Source organism: Anabrus simplex, chromosome 2 (assembly GCF_040414725.1).
Source record: "Anabrus simplex isolate iqAnaSimp1 chromosome 2, ASM4041472v1, whole genome shotgun sequence".
Taxonomy (NCBI): domain Eukaryota; kingdom Metazoa; phylum Arthropoda; class Insecta; order Orthoptera; family Tettigoniidae; genus Anabrus; species Anabrus simplex.
In genome coordinates this window covers 412,556,097-412,570,790 of record NC_090266.1, presented here as the reverse complement: position 1 = coordinate 412,570,790, position 14,694 = coordinate 412,556,097, and the positions used below count along the sequence as shown (strand labels likewise).

At 36.8% G+C, this 14,694-nt stretch overlaps 1 protein-coding gene across 2 annotated transcripts in view; it reads left to right on the top strand.

The window, feature by feature from the left end:
- Positions 1-14,694, top strand: part of LOC136862869 (solute carrier family 25 member 45) — a 196,051-nt gene that overhangs the window by 115,619 nt on the left and 65,738 nt on the right. Inside the window, exon 5 of one of the 2 annotated variants that reach the window (XM_067139135.2) lies at positions 1,024-1,130. The exons of the other annotated variant lie outside the window; for it this stretch is intronic. Coding sequence (XP_066995236.2) covers positions 1,024-1,130 — 107 coding nt within the window. The remainder of the gene's footprint in view (positions 1-1,023; positions 1,131-14,694) is intronic. 2 annotated transcript variants of the gene reach the window in all.

The following is a 14,694-nucleotide window of genomic DNA, read 5'->3' as shown; positions in this document are numbered from 1 at the left end:
AACATAGTAGCAAAAGATCTTAGAGGTCGACGCTAATTAGGAACTAATATGTAGAGTCCCCATGAAGAAAAGAAGAAAAAAAGGATAACAATAGACAATGGACTGCTTCCCATGTTTAACATATCTTTTCTTACAATTCGCTTTACGTCGCACAGACACAGATAGGTCTCATGGCAAAGATGGGATAGGAAAGGGCTAAGAGTTGGAAGGAAGCGGCTGTGGCCTTAATTAAGGTACAGACGAGCATTTGCCCGGTGTGAAAATGGGAAACCACGGAAAGTCATAATTTAGGGCTGCGGTCAGAGCGCCAGCACTTTAAATTCTCAGATTTCCCGGTGTTGTTACCATCCACAGGTAGATAAGAATTCCCAAGTGTTCTATACATATATATAAACAAATACAGGAAACGTTCTAGCTTCTACGGTAATATATGAAATAACTTCATTCTGATATAAACTTAATAATACTGTATACATTTCTCAGGGTTGTGATATGTTTTTTGTCGCACTTTAAACACAGAAGAAGAAGAGCCACGTTGTCTCAAATTATACTACTATACCTTCTTTCTGAATAAGAATTTGTAACCTTATCTTTCAATATACGTCCGGCTCCATGGCTAATTGGTTAGCGTGCTGGCCTTTGGTCACAGGGATCCCATAATTGGTTAAATTCGCTGGCACGGGGTCTGGGTGTATGTGTCGTCTTCATAATCATGTCATCCTCATCATGACGCAAAGGTCGCCTACGGGCGTCAAATCAAAAGACCTGAATCTGGCGAGCCGAACTTGTCCTCGGACACTCCCGAAACTACGTAAAAGCCATACGCCATTTCAGTAGACTAGTCCTTGGTTTTCAACAAACACCTTGAAGCTGTACGAGTCTGTTCTGTGTGTTCTAGATTCTTTATAAGTTTTAAGTTGATTTTATCATGGGAGAAAACTTGTTATTTTTGTAGCTGACAAAGTGACATTCATTATTGTCATTTCATTACCACTTCCATTTACTAAAATTACTTCCTTCCAGAGATGTGCTTTCGTATGGGCTGTACACACTCATATACACTCACTTCGTCCAATCCGGTACGCCGCACAGAGAAGTGAGCACTATATTGCTGGCTGGAGGTTTAGCAGGTACGATGTCTGTCTGTGAATATCCTGATTTTACATGCAGGGAGTTCATTGAAGAGCACTTTGTTTTCTGAGGATTATTGTGTCTGACAGCTGAACGTGCCATGCTATAAAGCAATTATAAGGCAACAACAGTAAGCACTAAATATTTTCCTTTATTCACTATCACAAAAGAAGTCCAACCTTCTGCAAAAGAATATTACTGATCTTAAAGGCAAGGAACAGGGTAAAAGGTCACTTAAAAAATTCCACCGTGTTTTGGAAAACAACTACAGGTATTTTCATTTTGTGGAATCCACTTACTCCATACAGTCACTAACAGAATGCTGCTTTCCATGTGGTTAATTTAGAAATTAGAATTACGGCATAACGAAGAGAATTGTCAAGGTAGGAACCTGTGCTGTCAAATCCTACTTCCATTAATGCTCACGTCTTTGGTACTTTTTTTTTCCTGAACTAACAGTTACCCGCTGCTTCGCTCGCGTGAATTTCATAATTTGATAAAAAGTAATCGTTCCGCCGTACTGTACAAACACATTATCTGAAATTCCATAAAGTATACAAACTCACCGAAAAATTGCGTTTCATTTTCCCCAGAAACTATTTGTTAACCACGTTTGTGGTATTGCCTTTCGGGGAAAAGATGACCATGCGACATAGAACTGTACATGTGAGTCGAAAAAATATAAATTTAAAATATTTTCTTTATTTTTAAAGGAGATTCCAAATACATATTTCCACGTTCGTAACATCTTCAGTTGTGGAGATATAAGTAGAACGAATTAAAAGAATTCAACCCCTTTATAAATACTTCACCCGTCCCCACCTAAGTGGATTTTCCGAAAACCAAAAGAGTGTTTCTTTATTTTTAAAGGAGATTTCAAATGCCAATCTTCACGTCTGTAATATCTTCAGTTCTTGGGATATAGGTATCCTTATAAAAATATTTCAACTCATTTTCACTCCTTTTCACTCCCGTTAAATACCTTTTCCGATAAAAAGAACTTGATCTTGTATTTTTAAAAGACCTTCCTAATACCAAGTTTATTGTCTGGTATTCCAAGGTATTCCAAATGCCAATTTTCACGTTTCCAATATTTTTAGTTTTTGAGATTTGAGTATCCTCATACAAAGAATTCAACTAATTTTTCAATTCTTTCACCCCCTCTCCCTTAAGTGAAAGTTCCGGAAACAAAAAATACGTATTTCTTTTATTGGAATGCTGTGATTTTCTCATAAAAATAAATAATGTCATACATATAAATAGTTATGGGGCCAGAGCATGGGAAGGATATCAGGTAGTGTGTGGTTTCGTTTGGAGCAGGTACAGAGAAGGATGATTTCGCAGGGAGAGTAATAGATGTTAATTAAAATTTTTGACAATATTTATTGATAATCTCAAGCAAATCACCCTGCCTCTCCTTAATCAAAATTAAATTTTCACTCCATCTTTTCAGAATGCAATTACGTAAATTAAATATATGCGCTGTTATAATCCTTTACCTCCACTCGATGTTAACAATGTTTTCCAAGATCTCAATACACCCTAAAGTTCATCTAGGATCTCTCATATAAACTCAAATTCAAAATAACCCTCTGGTCATAGAACTTCATTCAACCACTTGTTGATTTACCAATATTTTAAAATTGCAAGTTAAGTCCATCACTTGTGGTGAAAACCTAAAGTCTTTCTAAAATTATTAAACGTAATATTAACTGACACTTGCTTTAGCAATCCTATAGTTCAAAATATTTTCAATCACTTGCTGAAGAAATCCTACAGTTCATCTAAACGATTATACAAGATTATTAAATTATGCACTTGTTAAATGGCAAGTCCTACAGTTCATATAGTTATTGAGAAATGATTTCAGTTTACACAACTTCGAAGAGAAACGTAACGTTCATTGAAATATGACTTGAATTCTCCTACAATTTCTACAAAGCAGAATTCACACGATTAAAAATTACGAAGTACTTTTCATTTCATTAACGTAGCACTGTTGAGTGACTGAATACATTATTAAAAGGTCAGTTATTGTCTAAGTGTAGTTACTCACTTAAGAAAAGGCGAAATACTCTTATATCACCTGTGTTCTGCTCATAAGAATGGATGAAGTACAGCTCTACAGCTTGGTGACAGGAACTTCTGCAGCAGACAGCCTGAACTCGAACTCAGGACCAGCAGCATACCACGTTCCATCCCACGACGACACCACGTTTAATCCCTCGTAGATACAACGACTAATCTCTCGCTGGATATCACGAATGTCCCTTGAAGACACCACGAATGTCCCTCGAAGACACCACGAATAATCCCACGCTGGATATGACGTTCTACGTAGCGTGATATTACGACACTCTGTCAAGATTTCCGGTGTTTTGAAAATAAATGTTGAAACACGGGAAAGTTCAGTTGGCACTATGCAGCGAGTTTCAGGACTATTAATTATTATTAATGAGCTGTATTTCACACTGAAATAAGTCCTAAGGCACAGTTTGTACTCGTACTCTTGTACTATAGCATTAAATACGTGACCTGGAATAGCACAGTCTACGTCACAATTCGAGCTATAAGTCTAGCCACTGTAGTAATAAAATAATATCGTTTCTGCAGTCAGAAGCACAGTCTTTCACCACACAGTTCATCAAACATGGAGTGAAACACTTGCACAGTTCATAATAATTACGGCTTACGTCGTATTTCGGTATAAGATTAACTATCACAGTCCGTAAAATACTCGAAAAAATTCAATTAAGGTCACTTCTAGAACAGTCTCTTGAATCCTAATATTCAATGCTTAAGTGGTTTTTATGAATGAGTTCTCATAATAAGAGTTCGTATGACCTAATATCACCATAAAATGTCCTTAATATTCAGTTCTTTTCTTCTGGCATTAATCGAATATTCAAGAAAGAACATGAGATTTAGCCACACTCAGTCCTATTAATTACTGAATATTTGAGTGAAATAGTATTTCAAATAGTTCACAGTCGTAATTGTATGTGAGAAATGCGTCTTAAAGCTAATGAAATTGTCACTAAATGTAAGTGTAACTCATCACGCACAATTTCCTAGTATGCTTGTCACTGTGAATGATAATGAAAGATTTCAAATGGATGGGAATTAACACAGTCTATAATACTGTCGAACGGTAAATCAAACACTGGTATTCTCAGTTCTACCTAACTGCACAGTCTCTATAGCAAGATCACTTGTTCAAGAAATTTCGTAACTCTTATACGACGAAACTCGGTTTGATAGAACTTCATAACATCTCACACGTTCACGACGCGGTAGAAACTTTACTTACAACGATCTCACACAAATTCAGAGTTTTAGAATATGACTTACATATCTCACGCGAAGCGCGACGGAGCAGTATGACTTCTAGCCATGACCGAGTTTTAGATTGCAACTGACTGTACCCTTGAGTCGTTGACATATTTATATTCTGCTGGAGGCGAGCTTCACTGGGTCAGGCGGCAGAGGGGCGGTTATGCATTCCAAACTTCTACTCGTCATATCCTCTAAACTACTAGGTGAATTGACTTCAAATTTTCAACATTTTCAACAACTCAGGTGTATTTGAAATGTGGGCTACATGTTGGTGTTTGTCTCGTTTTCATCCGCCAAGCCGTTTAGGAGTTATAAAAATCATTTCTAGACGTTTCCATGGGGAGGTGAGATACATGTGGCACTGACGTTACTTGACCTTGTTCCCCTCTCTTGCTGTCTCCCTCACACTTACACAGAGCAGTACAGACGAGAGCATTCCCTCGGACAGCTGTTCCTTATGGCAAAACTCAGCCGTTCTTTCATAATTAAAGGTTTTGTATCCTGATGTGCCAGGGCCTATGCCTTCCTGGTACAATATCTTGTGTTAGTTGTAAGAAATCTACATTAAGGTTATGTGTTGGTAACTCAGGTGTATTATTCCTTGAAGAAATTGTGTCCTTTTTTATTCTCTGAACTGCTAACTGTGTGCGATTTGCAGTTGTGGGCAACAGTTCGCAATAAAATTTGTGTGTGATGAAGCTGGTGTTTATGCCGTAAAATTTGTTTGTCTGGACTGGTGTTAAGAGCTATAAATGAAGAGATATCAACAGGTTAGTGGCCCAGAGCGTGTCGCAGTGCATTCCGGACAATATTAGATGAAATGGAGTAACGACAATTAACCAACGAAGAGAGTTGTGACTTTATTAACTTGAAAAAATGTCCACCTCGTGGACCGGGGAGGAAACATTGAATAGGAATGTGGCTAAGCTTACGGTGGAGAACTATTTTTCGTGGGCATTGAAGGTGGAACAAGAACTGTTGTGGAAAGATTTGTGAAAATCAGTTATAGGGTATGAGGATACGCCAGATTGTCAATTGCCTCAGACAGAAACGAGACGACGAGCGCTAAACAATGTAATCGCGTTAGCGGTTATTTTCAAATATGTGGGGGAAAATTTTGAAAGTGACATTGCAGATACTGAATCAGCGAAAAGGGCAGGGGAGAAACTGGACGAGTTGTGCAATGACGGAGGGCTAGTGAATGGTTTTACGGCCTTGAAACAGTTTAAGCCCAAGGACATGAATGTACAAGAATACCTCGCAAAAATAAATCAACAGTGGCGGAGAACGAGTAAAACCGGATACGATTTCACAGATAAACAAGTTGCAGGAATGATCATCAGAAAACTTACGGAGGAATATGCAGGTTGTATACCTACCTTGGAAGCTGATTTGGCAAAACTGACAATCTCAAAGGCGAAGGCGAGATTACTCACTGAGGAAAGCAGAAAGAAACTTCAGAAAACTGGAGGAAAGGCTTATGGCACTGGAAAACATGAGGAGGATGAAGCTCAAGCCATGGCTGTGCAACAGAAACGATATATCAAAGAAAGAAGACGTGGCACGAGGAAAACAATATAGTTGCTACAATTGTATTTAACAGGGACATGTATCTAAATATTGTCGCAGTACCCAAAAGTGCTTCACTTGCGGTAAGTTGGGACATTATTCTAAAGTATGTCAAACAATAAAGAGTGACAAATCATCACAGGAGAATAAATCTGTGAATGCGAGTTGAAAAGTGGTAAGCTCGGAGATTATACATGTAGTAGATAAAGCAATGAGCATGAAAGTTTCTGTAGGAACTGAGAAAATCAGAGATTAGCCGTTCGGTTCATGTGCGTCCGTCCCATCATTTGTGTTCAACAGAGGAGATGTTTATAGACATGTCAACAAATATGACTGGGAATGTAGAAATAGGAGATAACAGTAAGCTGGATATTAGAGGTATAGGTAAGGTGTAAGTAAAAATGTCACCAGGATGGACAATTACATTTACAGATGTGTTGTATGTGTCAAACTAGGGTGCGAATTTAATATCCGTTGGTAAGTTAACCAGCAAAGGTTTCGAAGTAGGATTTGCAGGAGAGAAGCAGCGGTTGTAGATAGGAGTGGAGATGAAACATATTTTATTGCAAACAGGAGGAATGATGTATATGTACTGTAGTACAGATAGAGGGGAGAAATGGTATTGTAGCTGTGAGTGATTGTGACCAAATGATAGATCAAGAATGTAATAATAATGTAGCATTTAAATGTGTTGGGCAGGTTAGGTTGTGCCATGAGAGACATGGATATGTACATTCTGAAGCTTTGTTTAAATTGCCTATGTTAGAATTGAGAAGAAGTAATGATATTAATGCTTGTTCTGTATGTATTTAAGGGAAACTAAATAACAAGGGAGTACATAAGACTTCTGAGTGTAAGGGAGAAAAACCACTTGATGTTGTGCACACTGATGTAGTTGGAAAAGTCCACCATCACTTGGGAAACCTAAATATGTTGTAACTATGTTTGATGAATACTCCAGATATAATGTGGCTGTGTGTGTGTGTGTGTGTGTGTGTGTGTGTGTGTGTGAAAAATAAGGGTGAAGTGTTGGAGGTGTTTCATAGGTATCAGGCAAACGCAGAAAAGTTACATGGTGTAGGAATTAATGTAGTACAATCTGACAATGGTACAGAGTACACATGTAGCGGGTTTCAAGCACAATTGCATAAATGGGGTTTTACTCATAGGAGGTCTGTACCGTACACTCCATAACAAAATGGATTAGCAGAGAGGCAGAATGGAACGATGCGATGTTTGATACTGTTAGATGTATATTGATCCAGTCTGGGTTGTCAAAGGAATTCTGGGGAGAAGCGGTAATGACTGCAGTCTATTTAAGAAATAGGCGCCCATCCTCAGCAATAAATTTTCAGATACAATATGAAGTGTGGTTCAGTAGGAAGTTGGATGAGGAAGAAATAGGTAGATTGAAAGTATTTGGATTCCAGGCGTGGGCGGTGAGAGTAGACAGCAGGAAGTTAGATCCCAGAGCAGAGTCACGCGATATGATAGGGTACGAGGCAGGTACTAAAGATGGATATAGATTATGGAGTCTTGAAAAGAAAAAAATAATAGTGAGGAGAAGTGTGGTGTTTTAGGAGCAGATATTTCCCTTTAAGGTGAAAGGTCCTGGAATCGTTATTATAAAAAAGATAAATGTACCAAAGGCAGAGGGAGTGAAACATACTGTGCGTTGAAGATCCAGAGTTAAAATTAGGGACAGAATTAGACACAGGGGAGGACGGAGAGGTAACATTGTCTCTTGAGTCAACGACCGGGGAGGAACAACTAGAGGTTGAGTCTATAGCAATACAAGAGCCAGGGAATTATCTGAGAGGGTCAATAAGACAGAGGAAAGGAAAGACTTGTGCAGATTGTAAGGCAGTGATGAGAGTTTAACATGGGAGTGTAGTGGAACCTAGAACAGTTGAGGAGGCTATGTCAAGCCAAGAGTCTAATGACTGGATGGAAGCCATGAAAGTGAAGATCCGATGGGATGAGAAAGAAGGACGTTAGGAAATTGTAAAAAGACAAGATAATTAGTTCTAAGTGGTTGTTTTCATTGAAATATGACAGTGAGAGGAACATTCAGAAATATAGGGCCAGATTGGTTGCCCAAGTTTTTAAGAGACAGATAAACCATAGTTATTTAGTTATTTAGTCTGTTATAAAGAGGAAAACAGGCTGTTGATAGGCATTGCAGTACGTAAAGATTGGGCTGTAGAACATCCAGATGTAACTAGTGCTTACTTAAATAGTGAAATCAGTTTTACTGTATACATGGAACAACCAGAATTGTTCGTAAAAAAGGATGTCCAAAACTATGTATCTAAATTGAAGAAAAGTATCTATGGACTACCGAATTCGAGTAAAGACTGAAATGCCTGTGTTGATGCTGTAATAAGAAGGCTAGATTTTAAGAGATGTGTCAAAGGTCCATGTGTGTATGTAAAGGAGAGTTGTATCATTTGTTTGTATGTTGACGATATAATTGTAATAGGTAACAAAGAGGTTGTCAAGATGGTAAAAAAGAGATTGGCAGATGAGTTAGAGATTAAAGATCTAGGGAAAGTGACAAACTTACTGTCAATGGAGATAGAACGGACAAAAGAAGGAGTTATGTTGAGTCCAAGACTGTACATAGACAAATTACTTGCTGAATTTTCCATGAGTGACTGTAAACCGAGTAAGACTACTTTACCAAGCGGGTATACAGCAGCTGAAAACAATGAGCGGGAATTAGATTGTGCCATCTATCGCTGTGCAGTAGAAAGTTTACTATATTTGTCAATTAATACTAAAGCTGGCATTGCATTTGCGATAAGTAAAGTTAGCCAAAATTGTCAAAACCTATGATTAGAGATTGGAAGGAGGTAAAGCATATTATGAGATATCTATGTGGTACTAGAGATTTAAAGTTAAAGTTTTTTAAATTGCGAAGAGTCCGTACAAGTATTCTGTGATGCGGATTTGGGAGGAGATACTGAGTCAAGAAGATCAATGAGTGGGTATGTAATCACAGTGGCAGGGGGAACAGTGTCTTGGTATAGTGAGAAACAGAGTTGTATTGCTAGATCTACCATGGATTCTAAATACATGGCAATGGCAGAGATATCTCGAGAAGTTACTTGGATGAAAAATTTGCTATCAGAACTAGGGCTGGAAAGGTTTATGGATACACCTTATAAAGTTTTTGCTGACAATGCAGAAGTAATTAAATTACGCAAAAATGAGAATGAGAATGAATGAATTGCTGATCTGCATTTAGGGCAGTCGCCCAGGTGGCAGATTCCATATCTGTTGCTCTCCTAGCCTTTTCCTAAATGATTTCAAAGAAATTGGAAATTTATTTCAAAGAAATTGGAAATTTATTGAACGTCTCCCTTGGTAAGTTATTCCAATCCCCAACTCCTCTTCCTATAAATGAATATTTGCCCCAGTTTGTCCTCTTGAATTCCAACTTTATCTTCATATCGTGATCTTTCCTACTTTCATAAACGCCATTCAAACTTATTCGTCTACTAATGTCATTCCACGCCATCTCTCCGCTGGCAGCTCGGAACATACCACTTAGTCGAGCAGCTCTTCTTCTTTCTCCCAATTCTTCCCAACCCAAACTTTACAACATTTTTGTAACGCTACTCTTTTGTCGGAAATCACCCGGAACAAATCGAGCTGCTTTTCTTTGGATTTTTCCAGTTCTTGAATCAGGTAATCCTGGTGAGGGTCCCATACACTGGAACCATACTCTAGTTGGGTCTTACCAGAGACTTATATGCCCTCTCCTTTACATCAAAGATCAAAACATATTGACAACATGTAGCATGTGTGTAGAGAACTAGCAGAAAAATGGTTTCGTTGAGTTTGTATATGCAGCATTAGAGAGAAATGCTGGAGACTTGTTCACAAATAATTTATCATACAACAAGCTTAAGAGTTCCTGTAGGCTTTTAGGATTGCAGTGAAGTGATAACTGAATGAAGTGTAGTCCTTTATTTCTCTTGAGAAAAGGGGGAGTGTTGGAATGCTGCGATTTTCCCATATAAATAAATGATATGATACATATATATGTTGCGTTAGCTGTAAGATATCTACAATAAATTTATGTATTCGTAACTCAGGTGAAAACAATTGAAATTGAATCCATTGGTCTACCTAGTTTTTATTCTTTGAACTGCTAGCTGTGTGTGATTTGCAGTTGTGGGCAACAGTTCGCAATAAAAGATGTGTGTGATGAAGCTGGTGTTTTTGTCGTAAAATTTGTTTGTCTGAACTGGTGTTATGAGCTAAAAATGACGAGATATCAACATCTTTATTTTAAAGGAGACTACAAATACCAATTTTTCACGTCTGTAACATCTTCAGATTTTGAGATATCAGATTCCTAATAAAAAGAATTCACACATATTTCAAATATTTAAACACCCCTCCTCAAGGAGTTTTCAGAAAACAAAAAAATACATGTGTCCTTACTTTTAAAAGAGATTGAAAATAACAGTTTTCATGTCTGTAACATATTAATATCTCGAAATATACAGTAGATATGCTCATTTTAAAAATTTTCAGTTCCCTTTTGGTGGATAAATTATCTGTTTCTTTATTTTTAAGAGAGATTCCAAATACCTACCTATTTCCACGTCTGTAACATCTTCAGTTTTCGAGATATAAGTATCCCCATTAAAAGAAATCAACCCAATTTTCAGTCATTCCCCCATCCCCACCTAAATGGATTTTTCCGAAAATAAAATATACATGTTTATTTTAAAAGGAGATTCAAAATACCGATTTTCAGGTATATAACATCTTCAGTTTTCTGATATAAGTGTCCTCAAAAACAATTAAATTCTTTTTCCACTTCGTTACACTTCCGTTAAGTGCTTTTTCGGAAAACAGAAATAAAACCTGTTCCTGTATTTTTAAAGGACTTTCCAAATTCCAAGTTTCACATCTGTAAGATGTTAAGTTTTTAACGAATACTGTACATATACCGGTACTCAATTTAAAAATTCACGTCCTTTTCCAATTCTTTTCATCCTCTTAAGTGGATTTTCCGAAATCAAAACAATACATTTCCTTTATTTTTAAAGGAGATTCCAAATACCAGTTTTCACGTCTGTAACATAATCAGTTTTTTTAGATGTAAATATCCTCATAAAAGGAATTCAACTTCTTCGTCACACACCTGTCCCCTTTTAAGTGGACTTTCCGAAAAAATAAATACGTGTTTCTTTATTAATAAAGGAGATTAAAAATACCAACTTTCACGTCCGTAACATCTTCCGTTTCTGAGATATAAGTATCCTCATAAACAGAATTCAACTCTTTCTTTACTTATTTTCACCGTCCACCTAAGTCGATTTTCCAAAAATAAGAAATATCTGTTACTTTGTTTTTAAAGGAGATTACAAACACCAATTTTCACGTCTATAACAACCTTGGTTTTTTATATATGCATCCTCATACAGTACAAAGAATTCAACTATTTTTTTCAATTCAGTCATCCCCTTAAGTGGGTTTTACAAAAACAGAAGAAAACGTGTTTCTTTACTTTGAAAGAAGATTCCAAATGCAAACGCTTTTGTCTGTAACATCTTCATATTTTGAGGTATAAGTATCCTCATCAAAAGAATTCAACACCTTTTTGATCCCCCACCCCCGTTAAGTTGATTCCCCCTACAAAAGTGCGTGTTTCTTTATATATAAAGGAGCTTCCAAATACCAATTACTGTGACTGTATCATCTTCAGTTTTCAGATATATCTATCCTCATAAAAACAATTAAACTCCTTTTTACACTCAAACCCCCAAGTTAACTCTCTCCCCAAAATGCGTGTTTCTTTATATGTAAAGAAGATTCCAAATACAAATTTTCACAACTGCAACATCTTTAGTTTTTGAGATATACAGTATACAATGAATTCAATTAATTTTTCAATTATTTCAACCCCTTAAGTGGATTTTCCGAAAACAAAGGAATACGTTTCTTTATTTTTAAAGGAGACCCCAAATATCAATTTTCAACTCTGTAACATCTTCAGTTTTTGAGATATAAGTATCCCCATAAAAATAATTCAACTCGTTTTTCACTTCGTTCTACCCACCTTCTTAAGTGGATATTTCGAAAACAAACGAATTTGTGTTTCTTTATTTTTAAAAATACCGATTTTCACGTCTGTAACCTTCCGTTTATGAGATATAAGTATCCTCATAAAAATAATTCATAAATAATTTTACCACTCTCTTTCACCCTTCCCCCTTAAGTGGATTTTCCGCAAACAAAAAGTACGTGTTTCTTTATTTCCCTTTTTCACGACTGTAACATCTTCAGTTTCTGAGATATGAGTATCCTCATAAAAATAATTCAACTCTTTCTTCCCCCACTCCCCCGCTTTTCAGAAAACAGAAAATGGTGTTTCTTTATTTATAAAGGAGATTTCATACACTAATTTTCACGACTGCAACATTTTCTGTTTTTGAGATGTAAATATCCTCATAAAAAGAATTCAACCCCTTTTTCAATCCTTTTTATCGCCCCTGGAGAGGTTTTTCCGAAAGCAAAAAATACGCGATTCTTTATTTCTAAAGGAGATTCCTAATACCACTTTCCCTGTCTGTAACATCTTCAGTTTTCGAAATATATGTATCGTCACAAAAGGTATTCAACCCCTTTTTTAATTTTTTCACCCCCTTAAGGGAATTTTTCAAAAACAAAAATATCTGTCTCTTTATTTTTAAAGGAGATTTCAAATACCAATCTTCATGTCTTTAAACTGTTCAGTTTACGAGATATAGAGAAACTCATTTTAAAACTTTTCACCCCGTTAGCGATGGAATATCCATAAATCCTCCCTTAGTGATCACCTGCATTGTAATATGAATCAATCTCCAAAATTTCGTTCTTTTATATTTTGTAGTTTTGGCTCGGCGATGATGAATCTGTCAGGACAACTTATTTTATACATACTGTATATACATATAGATAGATAAGCTTGTTTCATTCACTGTGCCAACTAGCATTTACCGACAGGTATAGTAATAGAAAGCAAATACTTCCTCTGCAAACCTTGATCGACTTCGCTATAATGCAATTGTCATAAATTAAAATTTTTTTCCTCTAGTATATACAGTACTTAATCCTCATCACACTCATAACTGTACCTGTAAACAGAACCAACAAATACTTGATTTAAAATTTTAAAACCAATCTTCACTGCCTACATCATGGAAGGGTATTAAAACAGCCGTGTGATCTTGGCCGAGAAGAAAAGCAGGGATCTTCCATTATTCATTCCTATGCAGATGGGGCTGTGTCAAAGTGCTCTTCAAAGAACCTCCTGCTAACATTTGAATTTTTGTAAAATACTTTTCACTTTCTGTTTACTTGTTTACAAATATATTTGAAAGACCAGCTATAGGAACAACATGACAGAAGATTTCCCCTTCTTGTATCTAATAATGTGTGCATATGAATCCTGATCGTCAAGCAAGGCACTGTTCTGATAGCAATAACTTACCACCTCACTTAAGTTTCTGTCCATGAAGACTTCATTGCAAATTGATAACCCAAGTGTTCTGTAAGTGCCGGTGTGAAATCGGTGTTGTGACTTTCAGATTGCATTCAACCATCAGACTGCTGACCTTGCCTGCAGAAAATCTGGCCCATACATGTAGATCGCAATTGTATTTTTCCACATTTCCACATTTACCTAATTAGTACCTAGCTCCACCTACCCCTTACTGCTGGATGGCTTGATGTAAATCCAGAGAAATAAATATGAACCAGTAAACGATGTTACATTCATATTCAGTACGAAATGAAGAGTAGATGAGAAATAGCCCTCCTTAAACAAAGTTACTATGACTGGAAAAAACAAGGGGAGGTGGGGATGGACTCTGTAATATGATTAAAGACGCCCTTTTGGAGGGAGGTAAGAGTCAAACAATTTTGGGGGAAGGCAAGTAACTCATCAGTCATATTGCTACAAGCATGCAAGAGGGGAAAGATGGTTGACACTGGTGAGAACGGGGCAGTGAGACATTTCACTACCGAACTAAATCGCTGTTTCAGTATGGATTTTTATGGACAGATTCTTTTGCTCACTAGTGTACGTAACAATTATTTTACAAAGTGTCACATTCACCTCCGGCTGAATGACTGCACACTGACCTGATTTCTGTGAATTGAGGGCCATGTGTATGGACAGTGTTGTAGTTTCTTGTGTTGCATTCAAGTGATCTGCTGGAGATGGATAAATTCACAGTATATCCGAATGTCATAATGATTCTCTACGATATGTAAATGTTACTGATTATAACTGGGTGAGTATTATGAACAAGTGCAAAATCATTTTATGTTCATTTTATGTTGAAATTCTTCGTTCAATGCCTTAATAGATGCGAAAATGTTTTCTGAACTTATCTTACTGCACTTCATCTATTGTACATAAGGTAAGGCTCAGTGGTCGAGAGGATCGAATGTACAATAGACAGAGTACAATAAATAAGTTCAGAAAATATTTGCACTTGATGTTCATGATGGAGCGTAGTTTTTCCTGGTGAAATTATTCCAGCTTTTTAATGTCACGGCAGTATAAAGTTCATGTTTCACAGCCGTAGAGATGTGTAGAGATGACTACAGCCAGTTACACCATTAGTTTTGTGCGAAGTGTAAGGTCTT